At 36.6% G+C, this 27,559-nt stretch overlaps 1 protein-coding gene and 1 long non-coding RNA gene across 2 annotated transcripts; both read left to right on the top strand.

Moving 5' to 3' along the window:
- Nucleotides 1-6,500: 6,500 nt before the first annotated feature.
- On the top strand, nucleotides 6,501-7,036 carry LOC139194999 (uncharacterized). Its single transcript, XM_070820169.1, has 2 exons — nucleotides 6,501-6,709; nucleotides 6,862-7,036. The coding sequence occupies exons 1-2, from the start codon at nucleotides 6,501-6,503 to the stop codon at nucleotides 7,034-7,036; spliced, it is 384 nt and encodes a 127-aa protein (XP_070676270.1).
- A 12,234-nt stretch (nucleotides 7,037-19,270) lies between these two features.
- Nucleotides 19,271-25,529, top strand: LOC139195272 (uncharacterized). The gene is made up of 5 exons (XR_011580018.1): nucleotides 19,271-19,484; nucleotides 19,971-20,110; nucleotides 20,926-21,029; nucleotides 21,110-21,190; nucleotides 25,320-25,529. It is a non-coding gene; the product is annotated as an uncharacterized lncRNA (long non-coding RNA).
- Nucleotides 25,530-27,559: the final 2,030 nt, after the last annotated feature.

The raw sequence follows: 27,559 nt of genomic DNA, 5'->3' as shown, positions 1-27,559 counted from the left end.
ACATCACCACACTTTATGGCTTCGTCACCTTCCATGTGTTGTCCATCACAACTTGATTCGCAGTCCTAGTGGACAATCCGGGTCGGGATGTGTCATCAAGTGTTTATGCAATGTAGTTATTATGTAAATTGCCTAATGTAACTTTAACATAATTGCTTATGAAGTTTTTATCCAAATTGCTTTTGTAGTTGAACATAATTGTGTCCGTAGTTTTTATGCAAATTGTATGTATCAATTCTGGCTGGATAATTATCCACTTGAATTAAGGGTATTTCTGTCTATTTAACTAGGATTTTAGATACAATTGAAAGTTTTATAAAAAATGACATTTTTGAAATTAAGAGTGAATTTTTGGCTATTATTGATAAATTGCCGTTTTTAGAACGTTGTCATTATGTCATTCTTGTGTCGATAATTGATTTCTCATTTCATTAACCAAAACACTAAAATGAACATGACATAAGAAGAATTCGAAAAAAAAAACAGAGGAGGAGGAGGCAATCGTTGCTTTGTGAGACCAACCTTATGTTGTTCCCCTCTAGAATGGAAATTGATTCAGTGCGGAGGCTCAGCTCAAGCCACTAGAAAGAAACAATCCATGTCAAATGGGATAAACAAAATAGTGTAATATAACATCGTTTTATGGCGCAAGACTTCTCTCATATGCCTTGGATTGACTACATCATTATAAACGTGGTTATGACGTATCCCTAGGATCATGACACGAAATCTACATGGAAGTTTTTGAAAGACTTACATGTGCTAGTTCAAATAGTTCTAGACCACTGAACACTCTCTCGATTTAGAAGAGGCTTTCCCCAATCCGGTTGAATGTGGTATACTCGTCTAAGTGAATATTTGATTAGTTAGGGATATATATGCCCCTGCGTGTACAAAATCCAAAATTACTAAAGTTGCAGTTCATGTCAATGACATGAATCTCACTAAAACTCTAGAAAAGCTTGAGAAAACTGCCTCGCACTTGAAGTCGGACTTTGAGATGAAAGATCTTGGGAAAAATCAACACTATCTTGGCCTAAAGTTTCAAGCGTGAGTTCTGACGGTATTCTGGTCCACCAGTCAAACTACACCCAAAAGGTGTTGCTTTCAAGTATACCTATGCTCGTCCATATGACTAGATGCGAATGAAACCTTTTGTGGAGGTTATGGAGCCTAAAGTTCCATATCTAAGTGCAGTTCACGTTTATTGTACTAAACTCAAAGCACTAGATCAAACATCTCAATCCTCGATAATCTTTTGGCATAAGGCAGTAGTTCGCCTACACACCACCACCAATTTGGTGTTATAGACATTTTTCGTTTACTACGGATTTGGGCTTATTCTATTGCTATGCATCGTAAAAGAATCCTAACCTCTTGGTTCTCGAAAAATGCCTACCTTGTGGAATACGCTGACATAGATTATTGTTTAATTTGCACAAGGAACATTTCCAAACTGGTTATGTCTTTGCCGTTAGGGACATTGCAATATTTTAGAGGTCAACCAAATAGACCTTAGCTATGACGTCTTCGAGCTCGTCACCATACACAACACCACATGTGTACACGAGAGCATATTCGAAGCACCTACAATTTTCATCTATCGTTAAGTCCCAAGGACAATCTACCAATACAATGCACATGTGTCAACTAAATCATAACACAATACGCCGTGTATATTGTGTCTACATCTATATGAGCATCAAAAGCACATGACCAATAAAAAGGTATTCCAGGGTGCATTGATAAATAGACAGAAATTAATACAATAACAAGGTTATAAATAATTATATCTTTTGGTTTCTAGAATCTTCACTCCTCCACGGTTTCCCATGTGATTATGCCATCACTTGTGTCTGCTCTATATAAAATCCCCTTCCCCTTAAACCTCCTGTAAACCCAACGAGCACAAATCATTTCACAAACCGATAAAAAAACCCAAATCAAAGCCACTACAATCGTATTTCTTGCAGCACAACAATGGCTTCGTCAATGTCTATCCTTATCAAAAGGGCCGCAGCACCAACCCTCATCTCCAAGCTCTCCAACCCCATACGTTCTGCTTCTGTATTTCCCATCGTTTCTCGGTCATTCAACACCAACGCCCAGGTCACCAGCTACGATCAGGATAAAAATTCAGTCCCTGTCCGTCGCGGCAACGCCGACAGGTCTCCCTCCCGCCGCCGTGACCTCGGTTCCCCCTTCTTCTCATGTAGTTGTTATCTGGGTTCTCTTTCCTATCCCCAATTCTACAAATGGTTCTATTTGTTCCTACTAGGTTTTATTTTCGATATCCTATCTCAGTGGGGTTTTCGTTTTGGTCACATTTCTGATTTGAGTTTTGTTTATTTTGTGAGGTGCACTCAAATTGGTGCTGCTCAACGCTTAACCATAAGGCCTTGTTTTTTGAAATGTACTGATTTTTTGAATTGGATAGGATAATAGTCGATTAAATTATTCAGGCATTTAGCGTAATATCGAACTAAAATCCATCTTAATTATGCTATGTTTGGTACTCAACCGAATAAGAAAAAGGGAAGAGGAAAAAATTTTGACAGGTCCTGTTTGTTGATTTTTTTCTCATATTATCCTATATTCAAAACCCAACAAATACAATACCAAAAAAATATTAAATATTTTGACATGAAGGTGGTACAAAGGGAAAGAGATCCTCTCTAGATCTTTTCCACCAAGGCCACCGGATCAAGTAATTCGGGTCTTTGAAAATTGATCCAACAACTAAAATGAGCAACTTTTAGCCGTTTGATCAAATTTTAAATGTCTGGATAACTTGATCCGGTACTAAAGATACGGAAAAGATCTCTTTCCGTACAAAGGAAGCAGCTCCTGTAAGTGTAGGTGGATCATCATCAGACTCAAGACCTTCTTTTTCTGTTGGAAATTTAACCTCTGTATTCTCAGAGAACATTCGACCAAATAGTCCTCCATACATTTTGTCGACTTTGTGCACCAAATTCATCAGGACGCAAGAACAAATTAAGACTTGATGTGGGTCAGATGACACTAAAAAATTTGATGAATAAGCACAAAGAAATAGTTGGAAATAGTTGTAATAGAAACCAAGTACATGTTAAATATATTATAGTTACTTAGTATTATGGTCTAGTGATATTCTTCTTTATTTGTAAGTGAGAGGTCTTAGGTTCAATTCTTGCCAAAAGTGAATTTAAACTACATTATTATTAGCCAATTATGAGACTTAGCCAACCTCGTCCCCTAAATTTAGATTATCGTTTGTTAAAAAAAAAAAAAAAAGTATTGACGAAACCCTAAACCTAGGGGTGGGCAAAACAGGTAGTAGACCCACCGATAGGGCTGGGTAATGGGGGACTGGGCAGGTTCAAGGCGGGGCATTTGGTAAAGAGAAAATGGGGCGGGGTGGGTTTCATGTATGGATGTAGGGTGGGCCTATAAATATAATAACGGGACAGACCTGCCTATTCATCGATTTCCTGGAGTTCAAATAGCAATACTCACAAATGCAAAGTCTTCCAAACATTAAAAGGACCTTTAATTCAACCCAATAACAAACTCTAAAATTCTAATTAAAAGACAAAATTATATAATCAATTGAAAAATTAGAGAGAAAACAATACCTAGATTTAATCAATTGGAAGAAAATTGGAGGAAAAAAAAATAAGAGGGAAGAACAGAAGGAAGAGGGCTGAACCTAGGATGAAGAAGAAGAAGATTGCGAGAAAAATAGGAGGGAAGAACAGAAGGAGGGCTGAACTTGGGATGAAGAAGAAGAAGATTGCAGGAAAAATAGGAGGGAAGAATAGAAGGAGGGCCGAACCTGGGAAGAAGAAGAAGACCAACCTCTGATTCAGAGGAGAGAGCAAGCCTGAGAGGGACTAAGAAAGCAAGATATTTCTATCCAACTAAATAAAACCATGGTTTTGGAGAGGGGAACTATTTGGGTTCTCATTGTATAAAATAAGTGGAGCCGAATTATTTAATCCGTTAACTATTTAATACAAAGGGACACCAAACACCTGACTCCGTATTATTAGTCTTATCTGGTGTTTTATACAACATGTCTTACGTTATAGGTTGAGATTCACTGCCAAATAAAATTCCCAACTAAACTATATCATTGATTAATTTTGTTTAGGGAGGAAAATATTTGATGCACAAACACTGGGCTTTTTGAATCTTAATTATCTTTACCAATTTATCCATTTGAACCAGTACCCATTTGAACACAAATTATGAAAGTCTGTTCACATCCAATCATTTTTATTTATTTATTTATTTTTCTAAATTGTAGTACATTCCAAATAAATCTAGCCTATAAATACCAATAAATTATAAACTTCTTATTTAAGTGTGATTGTGTAATTCTAGATTATATTTGATACTAGTTATTTTTCTCTATTAGGACTTGTATTCCTGGAGGAGAAGGATTCTTCCCTCCCTTATTACTATAAATAAAGGCACTGCGTAGGGGAATAACTCATCCTCTACACAACCCTACAAACGCATCTCTCTCTATTCTCTCTCTATGCCGCCAGCCCCCTCTCCCTTGTCAGATTAAAATAAGCCATAACACGTTATCAGCACGCTTCTATCGCTGCTCTTAGGAATCTGATGTGGAAGTTTTCTGCATCAAACCAGTTCATCAATATCATAATGCAATCATGTTCTTTCAAAACAACAATTTTTATCTCGATATTTTTGCAGCCCTAATAGCATGAACATTCACCATAATGCATGACCCAACTTTATGTTTTTCGAATTTTAGATTCTACATCAATTGTGCATGCATTATATCCATAATTGTTGAATTATGTGAAATTGATATTGCCATGAATTGCATCATATGTCCATGCATTGAATTATTTGATTGAATATGCATTGAATTAATTTGGAAATCAAAAGAAAAAAGTTATTAAAAATAATTTCCTAGGGTTCTTCGAACCCATGACCCGAGCTACCCACGAAGCTATCAAGCTCCACCTGGAAAGACGTCGATGGCGTCCAACCCAGAAACCTTAACTCGTCTGCAGTAAGACCACGACCTTGCCGTGCAATTTTCTGGCAAATTCCGACATGGTGTCATGATTTTGAACCAAAATCATTGAACTTCCACAATAATTTCATCGAATTTGGGTGAAATTCAAGTTTGAAGTTTTTAGGTTTCCTTTTTCCTTCCCTTCAACATCGAGGTACTCCCTCCGTCACTAGGAATTGGCTTGTCGTCGAACCCACGACCCTGCACCGAGAACCATGTCTTAAAACCCAGCCACCTGAAGATGCGGCGCAGATTTCTTTTTCCGGCGACACAACCTAGTTCTGACCTGGGGTGTTTTGGACTTAACTCAAGCCCACTTGGGCTTTGCTTCTCTCAGCTTGCATCACAAAGCCCAATTGAGCCTCTGTTGGACTCAGCCTGCGACACCAGCCCATGGATATGGTGTCCTTACATCCTGTGACGCAGTACATTACGTCTTCCCTGGGTTCATTTACCTGCGTTGCATCGGATTCCAGCCCAAAGTTGGAACATCGATGCACTGGACCGTGAAACACCTGAGCTTACCTCCATGTGGGCTTAAAGCCCTACCGCACCTGATTAGCGCCCATATGGGCCTTTGTTTTTTGACCTATGTTTTGCAGCCCATTTGCTGTTACTGGGCTCGTAGCCCAAACTTTTTTTTTGGCCTGATCAGCCCGTGCCTACTCCAGCCTAATTTTGGGCCTAGATCTCACGACATATATTTGCTCAGCCCACCCATGGGCTTTGGTCTCTTATTTTGGCCCCCGAGTTTAATTGTTTATTTTTTTAGACAATTTGGGTTTTATAATTTTTCACCTGCACTTTAAATTTGGCCCGAGTCCAAATAATTAATTCAATTATAATTTTAGACTTGAAGATCTATTTGCATATTTTCTTGTTGCTTATTTCTGTGTGTGTGTATATATATATATATATTTGTGTTTGTCTATAGGAACATATGAACCTGAAGTTCATATTTCTATCGAAACCTAAAGTTTCTAGAAACACGCCTTGTTTGAAAACCTGAAGTTTTCCTTAAAAACATCATTGATGAATATATATATATATATATATATATTATATATATATATATATATTTGTGTTTGTCTACAGGAACATATGAACCTGAAGTTCATATTTCTATCGAAACCTAAAGTTTCTAGAAACACGCCTTGTTTGAAAACCTGCCCAATATATATATATATATATATATATATATATATATATATTTGTGTTTGTCTATAGGAACATATGAACCTGAAGTTCATATTTCTATCGAAACCTAAAGTTTCTAGAAACACGCCTTGTTTGAAAACCTGAAGTTTTCCTTAAAAACATATTGATGAAAAAAAGAATTTTTTTCATGTAAATTTAAGTCAATACATGTCTATTAAAACCTAAATGTTCTACTCCTATGTGAATGGATTGATTTTTTCTCCACTATACTAACCACATTCTTGTCCATTTATTTTGTGATAGGGACATGTCGAATTTGAACAAACTCGACTTCACCACTTTAGAGGTCTCTGGAAGAAACTACCTCAAATGGGTCCAAGATGGGAAACTTCACTTCACCGTAAAGAATTTACATCCCATCATTGAAGATAAGATGGACAACTCGGTTGACGAATCTGGGAAAGCCACTGCGATGATCTTCATCCGAAGACACATTCATGATGCACTGCAAACAGAGTACCTTGTTGAGGAAGATCCATGAGCACTTCGGGTTGCATTGGCTGATCGCTTTGATCACCAAAAGGACATCTTCTTGCCTGAAGCAAGACATGATTGACAACATTTGCGCTTCCATGACTTTAAGTCTGTGAATGAATGTAATTCTGAAGTTTGTCGAATCCGATCACTTCTCACTGTAACGAGAACTTGACCGAAAAGGATCTTCTGGAAGAGACCTATTTGTCCTTCTCTACTACCAATATTGTCTTGCAGCAACAATATAGGGCTCAGAAGTTCACTGAGTTTTTGGATTTGATCTTTGCTTTACTTTTCGCTGAAAAGTAAAATCAACTATTGATGAAAAATCATCAAGCTCGACCTACTTGGGCGATTGTTGTGCTTGAAGCACATTATAGCACAAACTAACGCCCAAAACTCCAACATAGACATGGTAGGAACCTCCCTGATGCGAAATATATAAGCACACAAATTAAACCCTCTTTTATCAATTGTAGTAAAATATGTAAGTAGGGATCGTTCTAGGCCGGGGATTAGGAGGGATTGCTAAATCACTTGGAAACTGACTTGAAAACGTAAAAACAAAGTTTAAAACACTAAACTAGACTCAAAGAATGCAAAACTATACTTTAAAACACTAAAACAAACCAAAAGACTCAAAACAGCACCTAAACACTCAAAACTGCCTTAAAAACACAATCTGGGCAGTTTTGAACACTAAGGAAGAATTTGAACGAAAATATGTTATAACTTGACTCAAGACACTTAAAAACACTAAATTGATTTCTAACTAATATGACTCAACAAAATAAAGGGGGATTGATTTTAGACGAATTTGAAAACAAAACAAGAACTTTGTAAAACAAAATAGGTTTTAAAACGAGATTGATCAAATTGAATGGATGAGAAGCTAGCTAAGGGGTTCTTCTCCACACATGTTATACTTGCATACAAAATGATTTCCAATTGCTCTTTGACAAACCATGAATACTCAACGCCCTAAATTAACCGTGAATTGCACTAATTAACCCTCAGTTTTTCCACAAGTTATTAGGTTGGATGATTGCATACGACAACCCAAAACATTCCCTACAAGTTCCCTACATGAATTGCATAATAGAGATACACGCAAGAATCATTAAGTTCTATGAAAAACATAAGCATTGACGAGGCACTCGTTACTATGAATTGCATGAAACTTATGCCAAGAATTTACTTAACGTGATTGTGACTAGCAACCTTCACTACTTATGAATATAAGTTCATAACGATTAGGTGAAACTTCCTTATATCCTAGCATCAAACTTATGCATGAAAATTAAGCGTGCACTCTCAACCAACATACACAAATTAGTTTTAATTCATAGAGATAAGTAAATTAAATTCACAATTCATGAAACGCAGTTGGAAGTAATCAAATCATATAGCAAGCATAAACATGGTTTTGAATCCCCCCCTAGCCAAGGGGGGTTTAGTTCCTCATACTCGCAATTACACAAAGATAACTTAATTTAAACATTGAAATCAAAGATAGAAAACACCTAGAAACGCTCCAACACTCCCAAGGCTTGGGCATAGGCACGGCACAAGATGTTCCTTCTCTTTCCTTCCTTGCAAGCAGCGGCACTAGAGGTTTTGGACGGTTTTGGGTGGTTTTTATGGTGTAGAATGGATGGGGAATGGTATGGAAAGGTTTAGGATTGATGGGTGGTGTGGCTAGGGGTGGTTTTTGGCTGAAATTAGAGAGAATGGTGGTGGGAAGTTTCGGCCAAAGCAAGGAGAAAATCTGTTGTCTCTTTGATGAATATGGGAGGTGGTATTTATAGGCTTGAGAGAGGACCACTCCATTTCCTTTGCATGTGCAGCTTGTGTGGGTGTGTGTTGGCATGTTTCCTCTTTACATTTTCACACACATGCTTCATCATTTCAACCACAACACACACACATTTTCTGCCCTATTTTCCTTTACATTTACACACACATGCTTCATCATTTCAAGCACCAAACACCCACATTTTCTGCCCTATGCCGTGTGCTCCCATGTGGTTGCTTCAATGTTCTTCTCTTTGCCATGTGTTTGCTTTCTTTGCCATGTGTTTGCTGCCATGTTTTCCCCTTTACATTTACACACACATGCTTCATCATTTCAACCACAAAACACACACAATTCCTTCTCCTTTTCCGTGAGTTTTGTTTTCACTTTGCATGTGGGTGTCTTTGCATGTGTTTTCTCCCTCTTTTGCCATGTGTTTGCATGTGTATGAGTTGTCATTGTTTATCCTTGCAATTGCACACACACACATGCACACACATATGCCCAAAACGTCCATCCTCATGCATGCAATCCATTTCAACCCAATATTGATCCAACATGCACCAAAATGCACTTTTCTTGCCAAGGTTGTTATTAAGACCTACAAACAAATGAAAATGGCTTTAAACACTAAAATAACTAAGGAAACACAATGTAAACGCACAAGAACAAGACAATTAAGTCGCATAAATATGCTCCTATCACTCCCTCCCAAGGCCCCAAACTTCAAGAATAAGGGCAAAGCACCTAAAACCATGGATACGAACATGTGCTACTGTTGTGGTTCAAAGGAACATTGGTCCAGTGTTTTCCGTGCTTTCCAAAAGGTTGTAGTTGAATATCATTCTCGTCATAAGAAGTTTGAATCAAATTTTATGTAAGTGGATGAACCGGAGAGTACCAAGATGGATGTTTCTGACTTTCCAGAGGCTGTTACCCCTATGGAAGATTAGAATCTTAGACATAAACTATTTTTAATTGCATTTAGAACCTTGGGGGCCGAATTCCACATAGGGGCCGAACCCCCCTTTTGTTTTTTTGTTTAAGTTTGAACAATTTTTCTTTATGTTTGGATTATTTGTTGGTGATTTGTTTTTGGATATTAAGTTTTTAATTACCATCTTTGAATACTTAAATTATTTTGAATGGATACTTGTTTTAAGAACTTTTATGCACATGACCATTCAAATTAATTTTTATTTCTAGGTATGACTAGTGGGAAAGTTAGTTGTCTGGCAGATAGTGTAACCATGCACATTGTTTTGCGTGAACGTATCTATTTCACTGACTTCATACCTAAGAATGCACCTCTGACAACTCTTTCAAGCCTATCCAACCTGATTGAAGGATATAGTAATGCACGTATAATGTTATCCAATGGTATAATCTTGACCATTGATCAGGCACTTTATTCTCCACTTTTCGGAAGAACGTTATTGATGTAGAAAACGAAGTTGAATTTCTGTGCATAACTTCATACGAATATAGCTGGAAACATATTCTAGAGAAGATGGAGTGTATCCCGAGTGGTCCGTATACTACGACCATGTGCCCTATTAAGAGCCATTATGTGGTAGGCCCTACCTCTGGGACTGCGCATGAAATTACACTTTGGCATGATCGTTTGGGACACCCTGGATGAACAGTGATGCACTGTATCCTCAAATCATCACACGAGCATGCACTAACCTGAAGTTTAGGTTCGATTCAAGGAATCGTATGTCAAACTTGCTCCATGGGAAAGCTTATTATTAAGCCTTCTTATGACAAGATTCGTTTGAATCCTTCTACCTTTTTACAAAGGATTCAAGAGGACATTTTTGGATTGATTTTCCCTCCATGCGAACCATTTAGATATTTTATGGTATTGGTTGACGCTTCCACATGTTGGTCACACGTGTGCTTGTTGTCCACAAGGAGCGCGGCACTTTCCAAACTGTTGGCTCAGGTTATCAAGCTTAGGGCTCACCATCCTGATTATTCGATCAAATCTATTCGATTGGATAATGCTGGAGAATTCACATCTAAAACTTTTGATGACTATTGCATGTCAGTTGGGGTTGAAATTGAACATATAGTACCCCATGTTCATACCCATAATGGCCTGGCAGAGGCATTCATTAAGCGTTTACAAATGATTGCTTTTTTGTTGGTCATACGTACAAAGCTCTCGATCACTGTTAGGGGCCATGCAATATTGCACGCAGCTATGTTGGTTCGCCTGAGGTCTGTTGCGACCCAACCATATAACGTCATTCAGTTGGTTATTGGATACAAACCCAACATATCACATTTGCGTGTTTTTTGTTACACGGTCTATGAGCCGATTTTGCGGCCCTTACATAGAAAAATAGGGCCTCAACAAAGGATGGGAATCTATGTCGGATATGATTCTCCTTGAATCATTCGTTACTTAGAACCTTTGACAAGTGATTTGTTTACCGCTTGTTTTGCAGATTGTCACTTCTATGAGACAACCGTCCCATCGTTAGGGGGAGATAAAAACATCACCGTTCCTAAAGAATGAGGCAAATTATGGTGGACGACTCTCACTTTGTCTCACTTAGATCCCCGCACCGCTCAGTTTGAAACTGAAGTGCATTGCATATTAGATCTTCAAAGTGTAGCTCAGAGTATGCCAGATGCTTTCACCGATCTAGTGCTAGTGACAAGATCATATATTCCACTTGCGAATGTTCCTGCAAAGATAGATGTACCAAATGTACGACATATTTCCCTCTTGAAGGCCCATGACGCTACTTTGGTCGATCCACGTACATTAACGGCTAGTAATCCTCTACCACTACACATAAGAGTGGCAGACTAGTTGGTTCAAAGTATTCACACCCCTGAAAGAGGTAACCCATGGCATAGGCTCCTCCTGAGCCTACCGTGAGTTTGGTTGTCACATACTCATTCTATCCAACTCATGATGAAATTCTAGATTATGGAAGCGTCTTTGAAGAGACAAATCCACCTCCTGACAATCGAGAAATTTTGATCCATTATGCTAGCTTGGATGATGTTTGGTGTAGAAATGAGATGATCATCAACTATGCATTAGCATATGCAATAGCTATTAAGATAATGTTAAGATCCCTAACATTGAACCCCGTTTTGTTGATGAATGTCGACGTAGAACTGATTAGTCAAACTGGAAACAAATAATCCAAGTTGAACTTGATTCGTTTGCGAAACATAAGGTGTTTGGACCTGTAGCTCATACTCTTCCACATGTGAAGCCGATTGGCTACAAGTGGATTTTTCGTTCGGAAGCATAATGAAAATAATGAAATTATGTGTTACAAAGCTCGACTTGTTGCGCAAGGCTTCTCACAACACCCACAGATTGACTATGACTAAACCTATTCACCCGTTACGGATGTGATTACTTTTCGCTACCTTATTAGTTTGGTAGTTTCCGAAAAAAACTGAGCATGCAGCTGATGGACGTAGTAACTGTGTATCTTTATAGGGATCTTGATATGAAAATTTATATGAAAGTTCCCGAAGGACTTACATTGACTGGATCAAATATTTCCAAACCCTGGAACACGCTTTCAATTCGGCTGAGGCGTTCACTTTACAGTTTAAAGCAATCTGAAAGAATTTGGTATGACCATTTGAGTTAGTATTTGACTAGTCATGGATATGTGAACAATGAACTATGCCCTTGTGTGTTCATTAAGAAGTCATATTCCACTTTTGTGATAGTTGCAATTTATGTCGACGACATGAGCCTCATTGGAACTCCTGAAGAGCTCGATAGAACTACTTCACACCTTAAGTTGAAATTTGAGACAAAAGATCTAGGAAAGACTTGATACTGTCTAGGTCTCGAGATAGAGCATTGTTCGGATGGAATCTTAGTACATCAATCGAACTACACCCAAAAGGTGTTGCACGACTTTAACGAGGATAAAACGAAGCCTTCAAGTACTCATATGGTCGTTCTTTCGCTAGATGCAAAATGAGATCCCTTCTATCCGAAAAAAGATGATGAAGAGATTTTGGAGCCTGAAGTTCCTTATCTAAGTGCGATAGGCGCTTTATTGTACTTAGCTTAATGCACTAAACTTGACATCTCCTTCGCAGTTAATCTTTTGGCAAGATACAGTAATGCACCAACACGGAGACACTGAGCTGGTGTTAAAGACATCTTCTATTACCGTAAAGGTACTACAGATATGGGCTTGTTCCATCCCTACGGATCCTCGAGTGTTGCCGCACCCACCTTATCTCGAGTCGATTTTCACCTTGTTGGTTATGCCAATGCAGGATACTTATATGATCCACACAAGGTATATTATGAAACGGGCTATATCTTTACCGTTGGAGGCACCGCAATCTCTTGGAGGTCAACTAAACAGACCTTAGTTGCCACTTCGTCTAACCATGCTGAAATTCTAGCCTTACATGAAGCAACTCAGGAATGCTTTTGGTTAAGAGCAGTTGTAGGCCATATTAAAAGCTCCTGCAATCTTTACCTAGTCGTTGACATCCTGACGACGATCTATGAAGACAATGTAGCATGCATCGAACAGCTCAATAAGAGTTACATCAAAGGAGATAACACCAACCACATTACGTCGAAGTTCTTATTCTCACATCAACAGCAAGAGCACCTGAAGATTGAAGTCACGCAAATCTATTCATAAGACAATCAGGTCGACCAGTTCATCAAATGACTACCGAATGAGACGTTTCAAAAGCTTGTTTTAGGAATAGGTATCCATAAACTTTATGAGTTGTAACATTGTTAGTTCTCTTTGGAGTTATGTCGAACTCAGGGGTAGTATCCTAAAGTATACTTGCTTGATCTTAATGTACTCTTTTTCCCTACGATTAGGAGCATTTTTCCCATTGGGGTTTTGCTACCTAACGAGGTTTTGATGAGGCACTCACCTTAGGTTGATCATATCACTAATGACGTCCCGTAGACATTTCATTTGACTTTGCATTTCTCATGCATTTTTCCATAGACTATGGATTTTGTCCCTACTTGGGTTTTACCATAGCCGTTGGGTTTTTTGTGAGACTTAGTTCCATATGCAAGTTCCTACTTTACTTTGAAACTAGCGTGTTCCCAGAATCAGAGCCAACGAGTCAACTTCCTCAACTTTACATGATGCCGAATCTACTTGAGTATTTACACACTCAAGGGTAGACTTGACATTCGTGTCATGTCTTCTGTGTTCCTATCGTTTTCGTGTCATACCTGATATCTTAACGGGTCGTGTCATGTAACACCCGTTAAAATAAACGGGTAAAATGACCCGACCCGAAATCGACCCGATAATATTTACAGGTAATATGACCCGACCCATTACCCGTTAAGGAAAATATATTTTAAACCAATAAATAATCAAATGAAAAATATAATACTAAAAAAGTATATACATACCATATTGTCACATCCAAAAGTAGATAAAATGTATCAGGCATATAAGAAAAGATACGAATTATAATAACTGCAGCTAAACAAAAACTTTCAGCAAAAAATAAACATTTCAAGCTTTCAACTGCCTATAATTAACTTTTCCTTGAACATTGTATACAAAGAAATGGAAACAAATAAAATGAATGCAAACTCTGCAGAAGTAGAAGAGTTTAGAAATCAGAAACAAATTACTGAATCCACTAAATTCATAGTTAAGAAAAATGAAAATCACTGTATAAAGGAATATCTATCAATAAAATAAAAACAAATAGTTAAATACCCAACATTAAACTGAAAAATTAGCACAAGATTTGTAACTAATCGGTCCAAATAGGTCTAAGAAACAAAAAATCAATGTGTTTCAACCAAATAAGAACTGACCTTTCCTTCCAATGCTTTAACTACAGCAAGAGCCTTGTCCACTACACGAGGGAGGAGAAAAGAAGGACTGACAGAGGTTACCGGAAAAACTGAACATACGGCGGGAGAGAAGGGCTAGGAAGAACAGATGGCGGGATCAGGAGAGAAGGTTACGAGAGTGGGGAGAGAGAAAGGGATTGGAGCTTTTGTTTTGATCAAATGGTAAAATTGGAAAATAATGGAATAGACAAGGGGCTTTTTCATCCAAAACAGTTCTAATAATATAAGTGAAATAGAATCCAACGGTACAAATTTACTCTCATTTATCTTGCGACTGTTATTTAAGTAAAGTCTTTAATAGTTTTTTAATTAATTTAGAAGTGTACAAAATATAGAAAAAAATATATAAATGCTCGTAATGACAAGCTTTACAACTTTCGTGAAGAGCTTAACTTCGAAATTCGCCACTATAATCATATAAATCATAGATCAAAATTTAATCGTTGATTGTTGTTTACATTTACGCTTCATTTTTCTCATCAAATTTTGTTTTTTCAGATTTTCTTTTTTGAAAACATTATCTATTAAAGGATGCAGGAAGATGAACAGTTTGGATCGTTGATATTATGTTCAGAGTTTTACGATTAGTGAAAATATTGCTTGATGTTTATAAAGTTTCTATAAACTATATGACATCAACTTATATTTCAGTTAACCGTAAATATCGAAATATGATATTAAAGATCTGAACCGTTCATCTTCTTACATCTGCCAAATGATCATGTTTTCAAAAAAGAAAATTTAAAAAATGAAATTTAGTAAGAAGAATAAAGCGTAAATGACAATCGACGGTTAAATATAAATTTAAGGTTTATGGATTATAGTGTTGGATTTTGAAGCTTGTCACTATGAGTGATTGTATATATATATATATTTATACATTTTTTGCACTTCTACAATAATTTTTATTAATTTTATTAATTTTTCCCTCAAATAAAAAACATTATTCATGAGGGTTTGGAGGATTTTAAAAATCTAAACGATAATGTAAGTGTAACCATTATCTACTTGTGGAGGAATAATGATGAATTACAAGTGTTTATATATTCTTTCACATTTTTCATACTTGTATGTATGTCTTCTTATTTCTTCCCTATACAAATACTATACTAGTTTATTTTAATTTTGGACAACAACATGTTAAGTAAAATTTATCCTAGTAATGATAATAAGGAACTCTCATAATAAAAATAAATAATGACTAAAACTTTTTTTTTAAAACTTATATAGAATAATAATACAAAACTACATATTTAAATAGAATATATTGTATATATGAATATGGCTATTTTATTTTATAATAAATCTTTTAGTAATTAAACTTTAAAATTATCAAAATGATTATTTTCTTAATGGGTCGAAATGGGTTACCCACGTGTACACCCGTTAAGAACCTGTTATTAACGAGTCTTAACGGGTCACCCGATAATGACCCGGTTAGTTATCGTGTTGACCCGAAACCCGTTATTTTCGTGTCATTTTCGTTTCGTGTCAGAAACTACTGGGTCTACTCAAGGGGGGAGTGTTATAAACTTCTTATTTAAGTGTGATTGTGTAAATCCTAGATTAGATTTGATCTAGTTATTTTTCCCTATTAGGACTTGTATTCCTTAGAGGAGAATGATTCTTCTCTTCCTTATTACTATAAATAAAGGCACTACGTATGGGGAATAACACATCCTCTACACAATCTTACAAACACATCTCTCTCTATTCTCTCTCTGTGCCACCGGCCCTCTCTCCCTTGTCAGATTAAAATAAGTCACAACACAATGAAATTTTAAGTTCTTCACACCCTCTAACTTATTTTAACAGACGATAGTATCTACACTAAGGGGGTGGAGTGGACTAAGCCTTACAATGAGCTTGCCATAATAATGTGGTTCAACTTTAACTTTGGCAAGAATTGAACCTAAGATCTCTAACTGCCTTATTAAACGAACACATTTTCTCAACTAATAGGTTGTAGAACCACTTGGATCTAATCTAGAATAACGTCTATCCGTGCTAGTTTTAGAATATTGGAGGCCTACATGTTGGAGCAATAGAGTAACTATCGATAAAAAAAAAGAATGTTGTAAGGAATAAATATTTATATACCGTGAGTTCACTGTCACGTGGTGTCTCGGTTGAATAATATGTTATGTGTTTATTTTTTTTCTACATAGCCTATTAATGGTACGAGACATTCTAAAATGTTGAAGTTGTTAAATGTATGTTGTTCTCGTTGCATGGTAAACTTATTGGTTGCTCAACTAATTAGAGTATCTCTAAAAGAGATGTTAAATTAGAATAAACTAATTGGTTGCTCAGCCAATTAGAGTATCTCCAATTACAGAAAGCTTGATATAAGTCAAATTTTTTGAGCCAATAGAATAGTCCAATTTATTAAAATAAGTCTAATTCCTTAAGTTTAATTATTTTATTATCAATAATTATCTCTTCAATGTTATGATTTATTATAAAAATCAAATTTATTCCTAATTATCTCTTTGATTATTTTTTTTTAATTTATTGTTTTGTTATTTCTTGTTCTTCGTACTGCTTTAAACCCCATTTATTAATTTTTATAATCAACTTTTATCACACGTTAATTATGTTTAGGAATAATTACACAAAACTACCTCAATCATAAGTCGAACCACAATCTCATACATCTTTTAAACATTGCAATATCATACCTCATCTTCGAATTTGTTGCAATGTCATACCTCATCCTAGAATTTCTTGCAATGACAGACCTTTGCTAATTTTTCTGTTAATTTGATAATTAAATGATTATGTGGCAAGTAGGGTTCGTTCCTATTAATAAAAAAAAATAAAAAAGGGGCCCACTCCTTCTATTAATAAAAATAAATAAATAATAAACAAACAAAAAAATAAAAAATAGGACCCACCCCCTTATTCTCCACCCACCTAGCCAAACCCTGCCTATCCATCCTTCTTCCTCCCCACGCACCAACACGACAAAACCCAGAAAACCGACAGCCGCCACCGCTGTCGCCAAAGCGGTCCAAACCCAAACACGTTAGTCGGCCGACAACACCCGAACCCCGTTTCGAGCCCGACCCATTTAGAACATGTCTAAGATAGTTGCCCAGTTCAAGGAGTACAGGGAGTTCGTGAAGGCAGGTTCTAGGTCGAGTCCAAAGGCGGGGCCCAGTACGAGGAGGAGAATGCGCAATACGTCGCAAACGGAAATGGGGTCATACGGTTCCATTGTCTCGGTCCCGACTTCAAGGTGTATGAATTGTGTAGCTGCGTATCGGGGTTTCACGGCGGAAAGGGAAAAGCAATTTACACGTATTCCTATGTAGCCCACGAGAGAGCGGGAGCTGGTGGGGCAGGGAAGGAGGGCGACAATTGTAAGATCCCACATCGCTCAGGGGTGAGGATCCTGTAAGCCTTATATGTATATTCCCATCGCTACCTAGCACGAGGCATTTTGGGAGTTCACTGACTTCGGGTTCTGTATGAACTCCGAAGTTAAGCGAGTTTGCGCGAGAGTAATCCGATGATGGGTGATCCATTGGGAAGTTCTCGTGTGAGTTCCCAGAAACAAAACCGTGAGGGCGTGGTCAGGGTCCAAAGCGGACAATATCGTGCTACTCCCTGGCTCGAAGTATGCCGACGAGGACATCGGGCCCCTAAGGGGGTGGATTGTAAGATCCCACATTGCCCAGGGGTGAGCATCCTGTAAGGCTTATATGTATATTCTCATCTCTACCTAGCACAAGGCCTTTTTGGAGCTCACTGGCTTCGGGTTCCGTAGGAACTTCAAAGTTAAGCGAGTTCACGCGAGAGCAATCCCATGATGGGTGACCCACTGAGAAGTTCTCGTGTGAGTTCCCAGAAACAAAATTGTGAGGGCGTGGTCGAGGCCCAAAGCGGACAATATCGTGCTACGGTGGAGTCAAGCCTGGGATGTGGTAAGGGCTCGGGGCGGGATGTGACAACAGTTAACTGCCACATCACCAAAAATATAGGTCATAGACTTGTCACGTCATCACTTAACAGTTAGCTAGATGGTTTGACTGACGAAGGTACGACATTGGAACGAATTCATAAATTGACGTATGACATTGCAATGTTCAAATGATAAGGTATGAGTTTGTTATGTGACCTAAATTTGAGGTGATTTTGTGTAATTTATAATTAATGTGTCTTACTTGTAGGTATATTATGTTTTTTCTACCTTTTACTTAGGTTTCATATTTTATTTATAGGCACAATATATATATATATATATATATATATTCATATTTTTGTTACTTGAGTTAAGGTAGAATGTTTTGTAGATAGATTTATGTTAGTATATTAGTTTTTTTGTTATAAGATATTTGAAGATTTTAATTGATTTTTAATATTTTTAGAAAATATAAAAAAAGAGTATAAAAGAAATAAAAACATGTAATTTGATAACTGGAATCACTCCTAAAAACCATCGATATTTTTGGTCCTAGATCTAAAAGTCCCTAAAATTTAATAGCTTACATGACAATTTGACATATTGATAAAATATGTACTCCAACCCATATTTCAAAATATTATGTTATATATATATATATATATATAAAGTGAGAGCCTCAGTTTGGTGAAGCATTTAAATATACCAAAAATATCCTCATTTAATGAGAGAGATAACTCAAAACTAACCGCTTATAATAGGGGTAAAATAGTAAAAATGAAACACAACACTTATGGGAAATGGTTGCCTGAGGGATACTGTTTACACACACTAGCAAAGATTGTTACTATTGGTTGGATGAATCACACCCACCCTCGCATATTCATCATAAATTTCATCAATGAATTTGGCCCCTTAGTTTAGTGATCCCAAACATGATATATTAAAAAAAAAAACAAAAAAAGGACTGGACGAGGAAAACGGCAGTTGCAAGGATCTAACGATGGAAACTGCCGTCTCCATGTACGACCCATGTTCTGAAAAGGAGATTGGAATGTTCAATTTCAACCTTTTCAGATTTGCTTCTCCATCCACCCCCAACATTCACCCATCGGCAGTTCGGCACCGTAATCCTCTGCTTCTATTACAGAAACTCCATTTTTGCTTTTGCTTCATTGTAACAGATGTTCTTTTGGTGAGTTGTTTTCTACAACTCCAAAAGGCTCTTCTGCCTTCATCAGTCAATTTTCCCATACAAATTAACAAATTGCATGCCAAGAAAATCATGAATCCAGAAAAACATTGCATGTATCATCAAATATCTCACCTTCTTTTCCTTTTTTTGGGGTATGATCTTAAATTCGGATGTATTTCCGAATATTTTTTTTTTTTTACTTTTCAACGGAGGAGTCTAACCCCAATTCTAACATGTACTTTTCATTCTCTCTTTTTGTTATTTTTCCAATTGTTCTGTCAATCCTTTAATTGCAGCAAAAAATTGTGCATGTACGGTTTTTTTTTTTTTCTTCTAATCTTACCACTTCATAAATGGAGGTAAGGCTAGTCGACATTCACCTCTCCCAGACCCTGCTTAAAGCGGGAGCCTTGTGCACTGAGTACGACATTTTTTTTCTAATCTTACCACTTCGCTTTTCTGTCATATACAATGGACTTGGAGAAGTAGTTGACGCTGATCTACCACAAAGACGTGTACATGCCTCTAAATAAACAGCCCAGATTGGTTTACGCCGACGATGATTGTGCTGACGACAGAGATTTAGCCGGCAAAGGCGGTCAGGCTTCCAAGGAAATCAGATATAGGTTATACCATGTGTAAAATTCATGGAAACACAATTACATTGCATCCATGCCTATTTCTTGCGAGAAGATTGACATAGTTTAATTAGTTAAGACTGACATAGTTTGCTCAACCAGACTTGAAAAAACCCACACATTAATGATGTAAGATGTACGTCAATTATGTTTTTATTTATGAATTCCTTTCTAAATGCTAGGCAAATGAGGAGATTTGGTAATTGTCAAACGCCTGTGACAGTTATTGTTTTATTTGTCTCTCAGAAAAAACAATCCAACAAGGAACACTATCCAAAGATTGAAGGGAGGAATTTGTTAATTGTTGCCAATCTTAATTTTACCTTCACACTCCATCTCATCTTTGTCTTTTTCAGTATCTAATTGGGTAATTTTCAAACCTTTTGCACTAATTTTTCAGTTCTAATAGGTAAATCTCCACTTTTATGTCTTTTGAACATTCTATTTTTTCTTATGACCATAGCCCCTAATTATTGTTAAAATAATGTTTGAAGAAGCGTGGTTTTGCAATCTATGACTTTGGCTACGAGGAAGATTTTTCATAGTGGTCAGGATGGTAAATGTATATAGATGTCTAATTTTATTCATATGTGTATTCTTTTCATTTGTATTCCTTTTTCATGTGCAGAAGCAAACGTACATGCATGGGCATGATATGTGCTTTTTTCTTCTTTGATTTACTTTTATAGTTATTGAGATTTGGTTAATAATTAAATTGATATTGATATTCTACACTTTAGTCCATTTTTGATGCTATTATATAGAAATATAATCATACGAACTTAAACTTTAAATTGTACCAGTTTCAGGGCTTTACAACATTTCAAGCACACTCCTAAAGTCGAGAATTCTCCCTTTCTGTGTCTCCTTTCTCTTGAATGTTTGATTGGTATTTTATTTTTATGAGGTATTCCATTTTGGTTTTTGCATCAATCAAATTGTTTCACTGAAAAAATCAGCTAATGATGTGTGGTTTCTTTGTGGAAGGTGTCCAATCAATTGCTACAAATACATGGAGAGGGAAGTAGATAGAGAGAGATCAGAAATATTCTTCCAGGCAATCAATTGGTATGCAATTTGAAAATAATTGCTCCATTCTCTGTTTTGGTTGTTTTATCTTTCTGTTTTTTTTTGCTCCATTCTCAATCTTCATTTTATGTAAGTCATTTATTTATGGCTCTTATGCAATGCATGCAGGAAGACAAATATTTCCTTATGTGATCTTCTTGCAAAGTGCGAAAAACGAAATATGTTATCCTATATCTTTAATGAAATTACTATCTAAAGGTTGTTCATTATTCTCAAGGATGTGTGTGCATATGTTATTCTTTGTTTTTGTTAGTATATCAAGAAAAAAAATTTAGTAATCATTTTTGAAGGTGTGGACATTTTTGTCACAACAACAGCTAATTATGTTGCTCTTTTAAGACTTGGAAATTGGAAACCTCCCTTTTATATTTGTCCTTCTTTCATCATCGGTTTCATTTATGGAGGTTTTTCCAATTAATATAAAGTTGGGTTAATTACATAGTAGCCCCTCAGGTTTAAGGTCTATTACAACCCTATACAACATTTTTAAAACATTTCACTTTCATACCTCACTACTATTTTATTTCAAAATAATACATCCGTTATATTTTCCATCTATTGATCCGTTAAGTGCTGATATGGCTGCCACATTTGTGCCACGTGGTTGCCAAATGTGTGTCACGTGGCAAAATTTTTTTTTTTTAATTTTTTTTTAAAAAAAGCTAAATCTTCTAAATTAAAAAAAAAAAAAAAACTGAAACCTTATCCCCCTCTTCCTCCTATATTCTCCCCGCAATCCCCAAACCCAGAAACCTCTCCTCTCCTCTCCCCCATCTTCATCTTCTTCCCCCTGCAATCCAGACAAAGAAAAAGCCCTTCAATTCGTCTTCCCCACCCTTTCTCCTCCTCCTCTTGTCTTTTCCCCCATCTTTATCTTCTTCCCCTGCAACCTAGTGATGCAAAATATATAAGCACACAAATTAAACCCTCTTTTTATCAATTGTAGCAAAGTATGTAAGTAGGGATCGTTCTAGGCCGGGGATTATGAGGGATTGCTAAATCACTTGAAAACTGACTCAAAACGTAAAACCAAAGTTTAAAACACTAAACTAGACTCAAAGAATGCAAAACTAAACTCTAAAACACTAAAACAAACCAAAAGACTCAAAACAGCCCAGAAACACTTAAAACTGCCTTAAAAACACTTTCTGGGCAGTTTTGAACACAAAACACAATTTGGACGAAAATAGGTTATAACTTGACTCAAGACACTTAAAAACACAAACTAAATTGATTTCTAGCTAATCTAACACTTTAAAATAAATGGGGAATTGGTTTTAACGAAAATTGAAAACAAACAGAAACTTTGTAAACTAAACAGATTTTAAAACGAATTTGGTTAAAGTGAATGGGTGGAAAGCTAGCTAAGGGGTTCTTCTCCACACATGTCACACTTGCATACAAAACGATTCCCAATTGCTTCTCAATAAACCATGAATTCCCAATGCCCCAGATTAATCGTGAATTGCACTAATTAACCCTCAGATTTTCCTAAAGTTATCGAATTGGATGAATTGCATACGACAACCCAAAGCATTCCTCACAATTTCCCTGCATGAATTGCATAACAAAGATACAAGCAAAGATCATTAAGTTCTATGAAAACCATAAGCATTGGCGAGGCACTTGTTACTATGAATTGCATGAAACTTATGCCAAGAATTTACTTAACACGATTGTGATCAACAACCTTTACTACTTGCGAATATAAGTTCATAACGATTAGGTGAAACTCTCTTATACCCTAGCATCAAACTTATGCATGAAAATTAAGCGTGCACTCTCAACCAACACACACAAATCAGTCTTAATTCATATAGATAAGTAAATTGAATTCACAATTTATGAAACGCAATTAGAAATAATCAAATCATATAGCAAGCATAAACATGGTTTCAAATCCCCCCTAGCCAAGGGGGGGTTTAGTTCCTCATACGCACAAAGCAAAGATAAATAAGTTTAAACATTGAAATCCAAGGAAAGAAAACATCTAGATACTCCAACTTGGACAGCAAGTGCATCCACGAAGTTCCTCCTTCCTCTTTGCTGCGGCAGAGAGTTTGTGGACAGGTTTTGGGTTATTAAATGGTGTATAATGGATGGGGGAGAGTGTGGTAGTGGTTAGGGTTGATGGTTGGTGCGGCAAGGGATGATTTTTGGTTGGAATTAGAGAGAATGGTGGTGGAAGGCTGCGGCAAAGAGTGGGTGTATGTTTCTGGCGTGAATGATGTATATGGGAGGTCGTAATTCAGCCAAGGAGTGAATGAGAGTATATATAAGCACTTAAAACCCTAGGGTAATCAGATATGGACTTGGATAACCCAAATCCACAAGGAAAAAGGCTTAGAAATCAGAATTAAAAGGGGAAAAGGTCCAATAGTTGCGGCAGCAAAGGGAAACAATGGATAAGGCTTCTAGAAAGCCTTGCAAGGCAAGGAAAATAGATCTCCTTGCTGAAATTGGTGCGGCACTCCTCTAGGATAAGGCTAAGGTAAGGAAAATAGATCTCTTTGCTGAAATTGGTGAGGCACTCCTCTAGGATAAGGCTAAGGTGTCCTAAAGTGTTTAGGACTCCTCTTTGTAGCTAAAACCTTTGCACATTAGGAATAGGAAAGCTTGTCTTGATCAATCCTTCTTCTTTTTGGATTCCTTTTCCTTCTTTGACTTGGAAAACTTATTTGTTGTTGAAACTCAAGGCCAATTAGGTTTAACTTTCCTACTTCAAGCAGGAAACCTTGTTTGAGTAGGAATCTTCATTCTTCTATGAATCCATCTTCAACTAGGAATCCTTCGTCGATTAGGAATCCTTCTTCATGTAAGCACTTTCCTACTTCAACTAGGAAACCTTGTTCAAGTAGGAATCATCATCTTCAAGTCTTCAAATTCGTCCAAACCTTTGGCTCCAAATATGTGACATTCATTCCAAGCTCCATTTTGCTCCAAAAGGCTCCAAAATACATCTTTTTATATGCTTTGCCCTTAAAACCTGAAAACACATAAAACTAGCTTAAAAGACTACTTAAACTAAGAAAACATAACGAAAATGCATAAGAACTAGCTAACTACGGCGTATAAATATGCTCCTATCACCCAAAAAAAAAAAACCCATATCCCGTCATCACTGGTTTCGTGAGGTGGGAGGAATGGGTGTGGATTTAAGGAGTGGGGGTGTATAGAGGAGGGAAAAGGGTGGGTACAAAGGAAGGGATGTGGGTTTCTGGGTGAGGTGGGTCACAGGAAGGGGTTTTGCGGGTGAGGGAGCGTCCTGGGGGTTTTGCGAGGGAGGGGGTTGGTTTTTCTGGGTGAAGTGGATCGCCCAGGGGGAGATGGATTTTCTTTCTGGGCTTCTGGTTTGGGGGGTTCACGGGGGTGGGTGATTTCTCTCAGCTGTTGGTTTTTATTTTTTTTAAAAGAAGATTTAGGTTTTTTTTAAAAAAAAAATTTAAAATTAAAAAAAATTATTTTGCCACGTGGCACAAAGTGGTAGCCACGTAAGCACTTAACGGATTAATGGATGGAAAATGTAACGGAGGTATTATTTTGAAATAAAATAGTACATGAGGTATGAAAGTAAAATGTTTTAAAGATGTTGTATGGGGTTGTAAGAAACCTTAAACCTGAGGGGCTACTATGTAATTTACCCTATAAAGTTTGTTACATGAGATTTTCGAAATTCATACCAGATTGGTTGTTAATGTTTGAGAGCACTTTATAGAATTGCATGCTTTCCTCTCTAATCCAAATTGAGAGCTCATATCAAAGATTATGCAAAAGAAGGATTAACTACGTTTTCTATTTAATATTTTCTGCCAATGAACAAGGGATCCTTATTATGCAATAAATGAGTTATTATGTACCACGTTCTACGAACATGGGTTGATTTGTTTTAGATTTTGGTAACAATAAGAAATTTATACAGCTCAACATGGCAACGAAATCACAATAAGGAATTTTACATTTGATATTATCTTGATTGAGCTTTTGGATTCAATCTAATTTGATACGACTATTTCATTTCTAACTTTTTGTCTACATATGTACATTTTAATTACTACTTTATGCAATTTACACTTCAACTCATATTCTCATTTCAATGATCCGTTTGCAGCCATGGTAAAAGTACTAAAAGTTGTGGGAGCATTGAAATTACGGAAGAGCTTGCAGGTGGAATTAATGGGAAAGTTTAACACATATGTCAAGAAAAATAGTAGAAATTATATTATGAAGCCACAAACCCTATCAACTCATATTTAATTAGCAGCTTTTAATAAGATAAAGTGTTCAAAGAGATGAGATTTAAGTGAGCTGTATTTTGTGGTATTTTGTGGTATTTTAAGGACAAGATGATACATATAAATTCTTGCTCAGCTTATTGTCATGAATTAATTGTTTAGTTTTGTATCAAACACTATTATTTGGTTCCTTGCTGTATTTCTTCCTTTATTCTTCGTTAACATCTTCAAACGTGCTTTTGCATGCAAAGAACTTTTTGTTTATTACGCATTTTACACACAGCTTAGTTATGCTCTATTTCCTTTTTATTTATAAGTGTATGTTCTATTTTATTTTTATGATGCGGTATGAGAAAGAAAACAACTAACGCAACACATCTTAAGAGGAGCGTAGCGCCCGTGATTAAAGAAAATGCCTCTCACATGCGGATCTTTTTCTAGCTAATTATAGTATACAAAGAAGTCTTGCTTCATTCCAGCTAATTATGGTGATTCCTAATAGGTAACAACTTTATTAACGATAACCTTTCAGTATGCATTTCTCACTTATCAATTAACTCTTTTTATTTGGTTTTTAATTTTCTCACTATCGTTTGTAGATTGGCAATGAAAATTTGAAGAATCAATCAGGAACAAATGGGTGGAAATTGTAGCATTGATGTCAATATGTAAACTTTCTTTTCAAAAGAAATAGTGCAATATAGACTTTATGGGTATTGTGAATACTGTACATATTGTGATGTAGGTTTTATATTTTGACATTTAAGTTGTTTTGTATTTTGCTATGAGTACTTAATGTTTTTATCTACTCTTTTTTTATTTACATCTACTTACTATTGTTCATGGACTTTATCTACTCTTTTATATTTTGACAATTGCATGAATAACATTTAAATCATTACTTTATGCAAAGTGAAAACGAAAAACATGACAACTTTTTAGGACGTGCATGGTAAAGAAAAAGTTCATCTTTGCACAATACATTTAAAATATATCTTGACAATTACAATGGAATAAAAATAACATAATACACCTTTAGGGGCGCGTAGCCCCCGTGATGCAAAAATGCCTCTGGCACGCATGACTAGCGTGCAGAGAGGCTGGTATTAATTAAAGCAAACATGGATCATTCTTAAATATGAAACCAATGGCAAAGAAACAACTTGAGCAAGTGCGGAGCTAGGATTTTTTTCTTGGGTGGGCTAGCTAAAATTAGTACTATAAAATCATTTGTTTATATTTTTGTTTATATAAAATTATATAATAATCAATATAAAAGACCAACAATGCCACTTAGTACTTTGGTCAATGTTCTAAAAATCGGCCGCCTAGGCGCTACACGGTGGTCATTAGCTCCGATTCGTTCCAAATCGGGAGGAAAATCGAATAAGATGATAGGCGGGCACCTGAAGAGCTTGGGCAGGTGCCTAAGGGTGCTAGGCGGTGACTAGGGCGCCTAGGCAGGCACTGGAGGCTTAGTAGGTCTGAGCATGGTTGAGAAAGGAAAGACGCAGGGCCTCTGTTTTTAATATGGAGAATGAGGAACCCAGCTTTTTTCCGAGGAAGAAGACGATGCAGAGGAAAGCTTCCTATGCCAATCCCACGTTACAAACCTATTTTTAATTGTTTCCAAATACCAACGTGCCACCTAACATCCCACTTGTTGAATGAGTTTGAAAAACATTATGAAACTAACATATAAAGCCCTTAAACTTTACACATATATCCATATTTATAATTATTTATTCAAAATAATTTTTTAGTTTTACCTTTTTAAGTACATAAGCACTTATTTAATTTTTAAGTATAAACAGTCACTTATTTACACGAAATATAATAGATTCACTTAAATCCACCTAGTCCGAGCCCGCCTAGCTGCCTAGGCGCTAGGCCTTAGCCCGCCGCTTGACTAGCGCCTAGCGTCTTTTAGAACCGTGATTACGGTTTAGTGGTATTCCTCTTCACTTGTAAGTGAGAGGTCTTAGGTTCGATTCTCACCAAAGGCAAATTTGAACCACATTATTGCAGGCCCATTGTGAGGCTTAGCCACTCCCCCACCCCCTTAGTGTAGATGACACACCCCGACCCGAAATGTCCACTAGGATTCTGAATCGAG

The sequence above is a fragment of the Malus domestica genome, chromosome 04, assembly GCF_042453785.1.
Source record: "Malus domestica chromosome 04, GDT2T_hap1".
In the NCBI taxonomy this organism is placed as follows: Eukaryota; Viridiplantae; Streptophyta; class Magnoliopsida; order Rosales; family Rosaceae; genus Malus; species Malus domestica.
The sequence above is the reverse complement of the archived record's forward strand: the minus strand, read 5'-3'. Positions and strand labels throughout refer to the sequence as shown.